Source organism: Arvicanthis niloticus, chromosome 1 (assembly GCF_011762505.2).
Source record: "Arvicanthis niloticus isolate mArvNil1 chromosome 1, mArvNil1.pat.X, whole genome shotgun sequence".
NCBI lineage: Eukaryota > Metazoa > Chordata > Mammalia > Rodentia > Muridae > Arvicanthis > Arvicanthis niloticus.
In genome coordinates this window covers 113,827,151-113,837,341 of record NC_047658.1, presented here as the reverse complement: position 1 = coordinate 113,837,341, position 10,191 = coordinate 113,827,151, and the positions used below count along the sequence as shown (strand labels likewise).

At 52.5% G+C, this 10,191-nt stretch overlaps 1 protein-coding gene across 1 annotated transcript; it reads left to right on the top strand.

The window, feature by feature from the left end:
• Positions 1-316: 316 nt before the first annotated feature.
• Sart1 (spliceosome associated factor 1, recruiter of U4/U6.U5 tri-snRNP) lies at positions 317-9,063 on the top strand. Its single transcript, XM_034522856.2, has 20 exons — positions 317-699; positions 2,824-2,881; positions 3,219-3,274; positions 3,971-4,097; positions 4,197-4,302; positions 4,507-4,584; positions 4,679-4,778; positions 4,865-5,007; positions 5,115-5,321; positions 5,692-5,816; positions 5,898-6,031; positions 6,117-6,259; positions 6,619-6,792; positions 6,909-7,019; positions 7,227-7,314; positions 7,681-7,771; positions 7,877-8,012; positions 8,593-8,682; positions 8,779-8,900; positions 8,986-9,063. The coding sequence occupies exons 1-20, from the start codon at positions 384-386 to the stop codon at positions 9,002-9,004; spliced, it is 2,424 nt and encodes an 807-aa protein (XP_034378747.1). The 5' UTR covers positions 317-383; the 3' UTR covers positions 9,005-9,063.
• Positions 9,064-10,191: the final 1,128 nt, after the last annotated feature.

The window sequence follows — 10,191 nt, the reverse complement described above, 5'->3', positions numbered from 1 at the left end:
CACAGAGAAACCAGAGACTCAGAGCACCACGAGGCTATCAGAGTGTAAGGGGAAGGAGGCAGGGAAAGCTGCTAGCTCCGGAGATGGTGGCTCAGTAACATTCTAAAGTTCTTACAGCTCTAGGAATACTGTCTAACCGGAGCGAGAAGTGATTCCACAGTCTCTACAGGCGCGCGTGCTCAGAGACCAGTACCTGGCAGGCGGGAACGCGCACTCCCAATTAGTCCCTCCCATGAGCCTTTGGAGGTTCCCAGGCAGGCTCCGGAAACAGCCGCTCTTAGTTTCCGGCAACAGGAAAGGGGCGGTCGCGCGACCCGGAAGCGTTTCCATTTTGCGTCGTCTGGGCTCGGGTAGCGGCCCGGCTCCAGGCAGACGCACTAATCATGGGGTCGTCAAAGAAGCACCGTGGAGAGAAGGAAGCAGCCGGGACGACGGCTGCGGCTGGTACCGGGGGCACTACCGAGCAGCCGCCACGGCATCGAGAGCATAAGAAACACAAGCACCGGAGCAGCGGCGGCGGCAGCAGCGGCGGCGGCGAACGACGGAAGCGGAGCCGCGAGCGTGGGGGCGAGCGCGGGAGCGGGAGGCGCGGGGCCGAAGCCGAGGCCCGCAGCGGCGCGCACGGTCGCGAACGAAGCCAAGCGGAGCCCTCGGAGCGGCGCGTGAAGCGGGAGAAACGCGATGAGGGCTATGAGGCCGGTGAGGGCGGGGCGGAGCGCGGGGGGCGGGGCAGGGTCTTGGGGTGCTCAGGACGGAGGGTGCAGGATGACCTCGAGGGCCTTTCGGCCTCTTGTGTTGAAGACTTCCTTCGAGGGTTTGGGGTTAAACATTGACTTTTCCACGGTTAGCTTCAAGAAGACCGGAGTCTTCTTTTTTCCGTCTTTCTGTCACTTCACAGTAATGCTTTGGGTGGGTGAATGAGGTGGACCGAGCATGCACAGACAGACTAATGGTGTTGGGCTCCTTGCAGAGACATGAAGCAGTAAGATAGGGTTGGGTCTGAACACCAAGGGGCCTGTGCTGTAAGCTCTGTTGAGAAATTTGGCCTTTGTTATGAGGATGGTAGGGGAGACAAGGATTTGAGTAAGGAAGTGACTTGATTTGCATGATACTTTTATGAAGGTCAGTGGGTTGAGAGCTTGTCAAAGTAGGACCAGAGATCAAGCGATCAGGAGGGAGGTCCAAGCAACCAGGTGAGGACCAATAGTATGCATGTTTCTCCATGCAGTGGGGTGGAGAGAAGTGAAACTAACAGAATCTTAGTGCCTGGGATGAGGAATAGGGAAAGTACTCCCTGAGTTTTAGTCTGAGTGTCCTGGTGGGTCATCTGTTGGAACTGAGTTTAGAAGAGAAGCAGATTTGAGGCAGGGGAGAATGACACAGTTTTGGGAGAAACTTTGTGGTTGTTGTGTATGGGAAACCCTACAGTTTAAGTGGGATCCAGTGACTTTGGGCTGGAGTATATTCAGGAAAGGAAAGAAGTGCCTTCGAACATGTGGAATGAGAACGAGGATCAGGAATAGAACCTGATAAATCTCACGTGTGGGCAGGGGTGCATGACGAGGGGCACAAATAATAGCCAATGGCAGGAAACCCACAGTCGGTCATGGGATCTATGCAAAGAGACAATTGTTGAACAGTGTCACACACCGTAGGACATTAAGCAAAACCAGACCTTTTAAAGAAAAGATTATTTTTATTTTATGCATTTGAGTATTTTACCTTCATGTGTCTGTGCCTGTGCCTGTGCCTGTGGAGATCAGAAGGCAGCACCAGATCCCTTAGAACTGAATTAGATGGTTATGAGTTGCCCTATGGATTCTGAGAACCAAACCTGGGTCCTCTGTAAGGACAGCAAGTGCTCTTATCCACTGAGACATCTCTCCAGTCTCCAGATCAGAACTTTTCTTGAAAGTAATTTAGTTGGAAAAAGGGAGACTTGCCACTTGAGAGATCATACAGAAAGTGGGGTGGTGCTGAGGTGGAGGAGAAAGAGACCATTGGGTTTAAAGAAAGGAGATAGGCTGCAGCGGTAGAATATGGCAGGGAGATTTTTGAGAAGATGCCCTCCTGGTGGGGCCTGGTTGGGGGAGCTAAATTTGATGCATCTTCCTCTGTCTGGTGTGTGTTGAAGTTCTCTTGTTTGCTTATGTATGTATTTATATATATACTTAATTTACTTACGTGCATGTCTGTCATGTAACACTGCTGTGGAAAGTGCCAGAAGTGATGAGCAGAGCTGTGCAGTTGAAGGCAGACTTTTAATTCTGGTGAGGAATAGGGCTTCATGGTGGAGGTAATCCTTCATTTTTGATAGAACTTTATCATAATGAGAGCAGAAAGGACAGCAGAGGCTAAAGGTAGAATATGGAGATTTGGAGTGCCACAGTGAGGAATGCAGAAAGTAGACTGTTGGGTTAGAGAGGAAGGTATTGGAAGAGGCCATCCTGCCAGGCCAGGGCTTGGGTAGGAGCTGTCAGGGAGTTCGGGAAAAGAGGGCTGCTCTTGCCGGGCGTGGTGGCGCACGCCTTTAATCCCAGCACTTGGGAGTCAGAGGCAGGCGGATTTCTGAGTTCGAGGACAGCCTGGTCTACAGAGTGAGCTCCAGGACAGCCAGGGCTACACAGAGAAACCCTGTCTCGAAAAACCAAAAAAAAAAAAAAAAAAAAAAAAAAAAAAAAAAGGCTGCTCTTTTCTGTCGTTTCCCCAGGTGTTGGTGAGGGCCCTTGTCCTTGACCTTGCAGCTGGACCAGCAGTGTTGCTTCTTGGTGTAGCTTGGGCCAGGTTCATGGGTCCCTTAAGTCATTCTCCTTTTTGTTCTAGCTGCTAGCTCCAAAGCCAGCTCTGGAGATGCCTCATCACTTAGCATCGAGGAGACCAAGTGAGTGCCAGCTCCTTATGTCCTGCTTTTCTGTGAGAAAGGGTGCACCTACGGCAGCCTACAGAAACCTTTTCATTATGAATGAAGCCAGTTAGAGTTGGAAGGGCCAGATGAGTCAGGTAGCCAACCAGAGGAGCTGTAAGACCCAAGAGGTAGGAGAGTCTCCCCAGTTAGGCACCTGATCTGGAAGACCATCCACAGCTGCTGGATGAGGGCCTGTGCCTGCTGTCCTCAGGACGGCCCAGTCTTGCCTTATTCTCATCCCCTGCCTATCCACTAATGCACTTGATGCCCCATTTCTCAGGTAGATCCTAATACTTCTATCTCTTGTCTCCAGTAAACTTCGAGCAAAGTTGGGGCTGAAACCCTTGGAAGTCAATGCTGTTAAGAAAGGTGAGTGCAAGGCAGAGGAGAGGGCTGAGCTGGGGCATCTAATGGGAGGACAGTGGGTCTTGTGTATATTTTGTCAGAGGCCCAAGACTCTCATTTGTATTTTAGTGGGGGTCTGAGATGTGCTTTCTCTGGGTGCCCTTGATGTCTGCACTCCGACTGTAGACAGGCTAATAAGGGATACACACAGTTGCTGTAGTCTGAGTGGTGATAGTTTGTGGGGTTTTTTGTTGTTGTTGTTGTTTTGTTTGTTTGTTTTTTCGAGACAGGGTTTCTCTGTGTAGCCCTGGCTGTCCTGGAACTCACTCTGTAGACCAGGCTGGCCTCGAACTCAGAAATCCACCTGCCTCTGCCTCCCAAGTGCTGGGATTAAAGGCGTGCGCCACCATAGCCCGGCTAGTTTGTGGTTTTTAAAACTAACATACATACCAGAAAATAAGGGAAAAACAACAACAACAACAACAACAACAACCCACATGATTTGAGAAGCTCTGGAAGGGATAGAGGGAGGGTTTCTGTCACACCACGTGGAGTGATAAAGGTGGAGGATGAAGTAGGTAGAAGTAGGGAGGTGAAAGGGTTCTTTCCCCTCTCCTGGCCCCTTCTGGCCCCTCAGCTGGAAGGAGCAGGGTGAGTGGCTCCCTCCTCTCCCCACCAGCCATGGGCAAGCATAGCCTCACGTCTGGGCCCCCCTTCCAGAGGCGGGCACCAAGGAGGAGCCCGTGGCAGCCGATGTTATCAACCCCATGGCCTTGCGACAGCGTGAAGAACTACGGGAGAAGCTGGCAGCTGCCAAAGAAAAGCGCTTGCTGAACCAAAAGTTGGGGTGAGGGTTTCCTGGCCAAGAACAGAGGCTTGCTTCCTAATTCCTGGGTCGGGCTGGGAGAACACATCTGGGTTCCCTCTTAATTGTCTTCCTCCTCAGGAAAATAAAGACACTGGGGGAGGATGACCCCTGGCTTGATGATACTGCAGCCTGGATAGAGAGGAGCCGGCAGCTACAGAAAGAGAAGGACCTGGCAGAGAAGCGGGTGAGAGCATCTGGCAGTATAGGGCAGTTACCAGGGGTGGTCTGTGTTCAGGAGTGGTTGGCAGGGTGGTCTGTGGTCAGGGGTTTGAGGGGTTCTCCATGGTGCACTGCAAACCCTGTCCTTTTGTATAGCTACTTGGTAGCATCTTGGGTGTCTTTTGGGCACTGATGATGAGGTCACTGGCCATGCTTTCTTTTGCCACAGGCCAAGCTACTAGAGGAGATGGACCAAGAGTTTGGTGTGAGCACTTTAGTGGAGGAGGAGTTTGAGCAGAGGCGACAGGTGAAGTTCCAGCTTCCAGAGAATATCTGGTAGACACTAGCTTAATTGTGAGCGTACCAAGGTTGAGTGCTTCTGGCTTCTTCTCTCTCTGTAGGACCTGTACAGTGCCCGGGACTTGCAAGGCCTCACTGTGGAACATGCCATTGATTCCTTTCGAGAAGGAGAGACTGTGGTCCTCACCCTCAAGGACAAAGGTGAGCTGAGCTGGTTACTCTGTGTGGGACTAGACACTGTTGAGCTGGGACAGGTGGTGACTACTGGCTCTGCTCTGCTGTCTCAGGGGTACTGCAGGAGGGGGAGGATGTACTGGTGAATGTGAACATGGTGGACAAGGAGCGGGCAGACAAGAATGTGGAGCTTCGGAAAAAGAAGCCCGACTACCTGCCGTATGCGGAAGATGAGAGTGTGGACGATCTGGCACAGGTTTGCCTGTGGGGCAGCAGCTGGGTAGATGGTGTTTGCTAAGAAATCTGGAGTGCCATGGCTTCTCAAGAGTTGGCCTAGGTCCCAGTCACCCTCTTGTCTTACAGCAAAAACCTCGTTCTATCCTGGCCAAATATGATGAGGAACTAGAGGGCGAGCGACCACATTCCTTCCGTTTGGAGCAGGGTGGGATGGCCGATGGCCTGAGGGAGCGAGAGCTAGAAGAAATCCGGACCAAGCTACGGCTGCAGGCTCAGTCTCTGAGCTCTGTAGGGCCCCGGCTTGCTTCTGAGTACCTCAGTCCTGAGGAGATGGTGAGTGTCTCTTTGCTTTGTGATGGGACAGTTCTGCTGCTTCAGGTCATAAGTGCCGACATGTGCTTGGGGGTGGTAGTGGGAAGCTGAGTGTTAACACAGTGATCTGTCTCTTCCTGGGTGAGCAGTAAATGACAGCCCAAGGAAGTTGCAGTGTTGATGAACAGGGAGCGTTGAACCAGATGGACCTATGTTTATGTTCCAGTACTGTTCCCAAGCCAGCTTGAGCCTGGGGCACCCATGTGGAATGATGATACAGCAGCCACCTTCGGAGGCTTGCTGCAAGAAGTAATGGGAACATGGAGCTAGTTATGGTTCAGGACCTTGAGGCCCTGTGTGCTCCATACCAGTCCTTTGCTCTTCTCTGAAGGTGACCTTCAAAAAGACCAAACGGAGAGTGAAGAAAATCCGAAAGAAGGAGAAGGAGGTGATAATGCGGGCAGATGACTTGCTGCCCCTTGGCGACCAGACTCAGGATGGGGACTTTGGATCCAGGTTGGCTTGGACACAGTAGTGGGTATGAGGCCTGGGCCAGCTTAGGAGACACCATTTACTGAAAGTGTGTCATTCTCCTAGGCTTCGGGGTCGGGGTCGGCGCCGAGTTCCTGCGGTGGAGGAAGAGGCCCTTGAAGATGAGGAGAAGGACCCTGTGCCTCAGCCACCACCGTCAGATGACACTCGCGTAGAGAACATGGATATCAGTGATGAAGGTTCGGGGCTGGCTGACAGGGAATGGGGTGAATCTGTGGGCCAAGGCAGCAGTGTAAGCAGGTGTCTCCTCCATGTCTCTACCAGAGGATGGGGGAGCTCTTCCATCGGAGTCCCCAGAGGTGCTGGAGGAAGATGAAGCAGAGCTGGAGCTGCAGAAGCAGCTGGAGAAGGGGCGCCGGCTGCGGCAGCTGCAGCAACTGCAGCAGCTTCGAGACAGTGGGGAGAAGGTGAGGCTGAGCATGGGAGCGATGTGGGACCTGTCTCTGAGTACGTAAGCTGTCGTCACAGGCAGCACCCGCACTCCCCCAGAAGTCTCCTTTGCTTAACACCAGGCTAGGACCAGGTTTCTAGAGTTCAGTTATCTCCAGCGTGGTACTGATTCCATAGGCAGAAGGGAGCCATTTGTGGGTTTGGACAGAGTGAACCTATAGAGGCCAGAGAGGAAATGGAGCCCAGTTGGAAGGTCCATTGTGGGTTGTGGGAATTGGTTATTTATTGCCATGAGGAGGGAGGATTTGTGGGTCTTGAGTCTCTGTGGTATCACCCCAGAAACTTCGGGTCTGCCCACAGCTACTGCCTCCCCCAGGTGCTGGAGATTGTGAGGAAACTGGAGTCTCGCCAGCGAGGCTGGGAGGAGGAGGAGGATCCTGAGCGGAAGGGGACCATCGTGTTCAATGCTACTTCTGAGTTCTGCCGCACTCTGGGGGAGATCCCCACCTATGGGTTGGCTGGCAACCGAGAGGAGCAGGAGGAGCTTATGGTGGGTCAACTGCTCCCCTGGCATGCTGTCTTTAGGCTGGTGACTTCTGGTTCTAGTGCTTAAACGTAGCAGGTAGGGTTGAGGCTGTCCATCCTGACTCTGACTTCTGGTCCCAGGACTTTGAGAGGGATGAAGAGCGCTCGGCCAATGGTGGCTCTGAATCAGATGGAGAAGAGAACATTGGCTGGAGCACTGTCAACCTGGATGAGGAGAAGCAACATCAGGATGTGAGCTCTGATGGGGCATGGGTTTGGGGACCCAAGCTTGTTCAGTGCCTGAGAGCCTCTGCCCATCCATAGAAGGGGCACTAACTTTCAAGAGCCTGCTGCGGAATCAATTAAAACTGATCCCACAGCCTAGTACCCTGTGGGGATGACCACTGGATAGAAGGGATGGGGCAGCCTGCTCACACTTTTCTCTCTTCTCATCTCTAGTTCTCTGCTTCCTCTACCACCATCCTGGATGAGGAGCCCATTGTGAACAGAGGGCTGGCAGCTGCCCTGCTCCTGTGTCAGAACAAAGGTGTGGGCTCAGGGTGGGAGCCTTGGCAGTGTGGGTACTATAGCAGGGAAGGGCTGGATGGATGCCTGTGGGTACTGCATGGTGTTCCCCTCAGTCTCAGCGCTTTGAGCACCTCCCTGGACCTGGAGCCTTTCACTGCCGTTCTGTGCTGCAGGGTAGGAGGTCTGTTCCTCTTCTGTGCCTTTAAGGCTCTGAGTACTTGAAGTGGGCTAAACTGAAAATGCCTTGGGGTACAGATCCCAGCTCTGCTGCCTCCTTAGGGAAGTGCTGATCTTTCATGTCTGTAAAGATGTCACATGTTTACCTCCTGAGCAGGGGTCTTAGGGACTCTTACGAAGCTGGGTATCACAACTTCTCTGTCCCTAGGACTGCTGGAGACCACAGTACAAAAGGTGGCCCGGGTAAAGGCTCCCAATAAGTCACTGCCCTCAGCAGTGTACTGCATCGAGGATAAGATGTAAGTGTGGTGGTGGGGACATGAAGCTGGGGCAGCTGTGAGCAAAGCTGTAAACATGGGCTAGGTAGCAGCCAGCTCACCCTGAACCCCTCTGCCTTGGTCTAGGGCCATTGATGACAAGTACAGCCGACGAGAGGAGTACAGGGGCTTCACCCAGGACTTCAAGGAGAAAGATGGCTACAAGCCTGATGTTAAGATTGAATATGTGGATGAGACTGGCAGGAAACTGACTCCCAAGGAGGTGAGCAGGGTCTTGTGGAGATGGTCAGATCACAGGTGACTAGGTCAGGGTATAGCCATCCTGCCCCTCCAGTGAGGTAGGAGTGCAGGGACCTAATTGCCCATCAGTTAGGGCCTTGTGAACTCTGCCTCTATTGCTGACTTTGGTGGGCATAGTACAGCAGTTTATACAGGCTGTCAGGAAGATTTTATACCTGTGCTGACTGCCATAGCTGAAGCCCGGTGCCCTGAGGGCATCCATCCTTGAGGGCAACATCCAGACTCCTCTGTTGACTCCCATCTCTACTGTATATGATGGTTCCACATTTACTGGGTTTAGCCCTGGCTCCAGAGGCAGGCTCACCCTGGATTCTTAGCACCCAGGTTGTACACATGACCCATGTATCCAAGGGCCATCCTGAAGGTGTGCAGGGCAGGTCTGGGTCCTTTTCCCATACTCTTTTCTGTTTACCATTTGTGGAGGCTGGTCCTGGGTTGGGTGACTCGGCACTCCTAGTCACTGCTGTGAAGTTCCCAGTGGACACATGGCTCTGGGTTGGCCTGGCATTTCTGATGCTTCTGCTCATGCTCTATATCCCCAGGCATTCCGGCAGCTGTCCCACCGCTTCCACGGAAAGGGTTCAGGCAAGATGAAGACTGAGAGGCGGATGAAGAAGCTGGATGAGGAGGCGGTGGGTCTCGGGAGGGAGGTGGGGTTTCTGTATTTTTGGGTACTGTGTGATATGCTGGGCCTGCTCCTCCTGTTCTGACCTACTGTGGCCCCACAGCTCCTGAAGAAAATGAGCTCCAGTGACACACCCCTGGGCACCGTGGCACTGCTCCAGGAGAAGCAGAAGGCCCAAAAGACACCATACATCGTGCTGAGTGGCAGCGGCAAGAGCATGAATGCGTGAGTAGGAGCCTGCCTGGGGCTGGGACGGAGCACTGCACCCCTTCTCCAGCGTCACACCCTCATTACCCTCTTCTCTCTGCAGGAACACCATCACCAAATGAAGCTGCCCTCCTCTCTGTCCCAGATGTAATGTTAAATAAAGTTCCCTCCTTATTTTTTCCTCTTGGTTGTGCTGCAGTCTAAGGCTAGACCTAGGAAGCAAGGTCTCAGTTCACTCACAGCTAGTTCTGCGATCTGGCAAGTCACTGAGCCTCCTCCAGCCTCAGTATTGCTATCCGAACAGTCAGAACACCTGCTTCACACCGAGGTGCCAGTGAGTTCTTTCATTCACATTCAGTGGTTATACAGGAGCGAGATGGGGCTGATCTTTGAACCTGTGTGACTGAAAGTTCGATCTCTGCCTGTAAGATCTCTGCCTGTAAGGCTGGCCATTTAATGAACCAAAGGAGGTGAGAGACCAGCCTGGGCCCTTAAAGGACATTCCTCTGTGAGCTGACTCCGTTGTAACAGAAGCCCCTCCACCCAGTGGTGTGGGCCCTGTAACACTTTGGTCAAATTGGCTTCTTGATCCCAAATCATTGCGGTTTTCAGACTGGTCACATGGGTCTTGGTAGGCTTGGGAGAGCCACTAATTACCCTGTGATTGATTGTCCTGGTTACACAGTTTTCAGGGTACCAAGGATTGCCTAGCCTCTCAAAGGGTAGAGATGTCACCTCCTGTCCACTGTGCTACCATGGCCTTAGTGGCAGGATGAAGCTCATCCCAGGACTGAGGTAGGGGTTACCTGAGTGTACTTATGTACACAGGCTGAGCCACCGTGGGAGGTGCCCACAGCTGTACCAGGAAAGACAGGCTTTCTGAGAAGGAACTCCAGCCAGCCATCAGCTGTGCAAGAACCCTTCCCCACGGGTGGCTACTTTATTAGAAGATGAGTGCCCTGTGTTTCTGAAGACATGGGTCACATGTAGACATGTATCAACATGAAGACATGTATCACATGTAGACATGTATCACATGAAGACATGGGTCACATGAAGACATGTATCAACTAGAAGAAATGACTTCACGTGTAAGCAAGAGACTTGGTTGGTTGTAAGTGACACTAGATAGCAGTTTCTGAGGCACAGTCCATGAAAGAAGTCAGGCTAGTCTATTTTGTGTCTGGTTCTCATTTGTGTTCTCTTGGCTGTTTCCTCTGAAAAGTGCCTGTGGATCTGGGATGGTGATGGGAGTGCAGGAGTGGGCCACTTCTTTTAAGTCTGAGGTGCTTGGTTTTGGTGTCTAGTG

Excerpts from the sequence above, each read along its gene's own strand:
- Sart1 (XM_034522856.2), top strand. The coding sequence starts at position 384 with ATGGGGTCGTCAAAGAAGCACCGTGGAGAGAAGGAAGCAGCCGGGACG. Across the intron at positions 6,032-6,116 it reads CATGGATATCAGTGATGAAG|AGGATGGGGGAGCTCTTCCA; the intron begins GTTCGGGGCTGG and ends TGTCTCTACCAG. Across the intron at positions 7,020-7,226 it reads AGGAGAAGCAACATCAGGAT|TTCTCTGCTTCCTCTACCAC; the intron begins GTGAGCTCTGAT and ends TCTCATCTCTAG.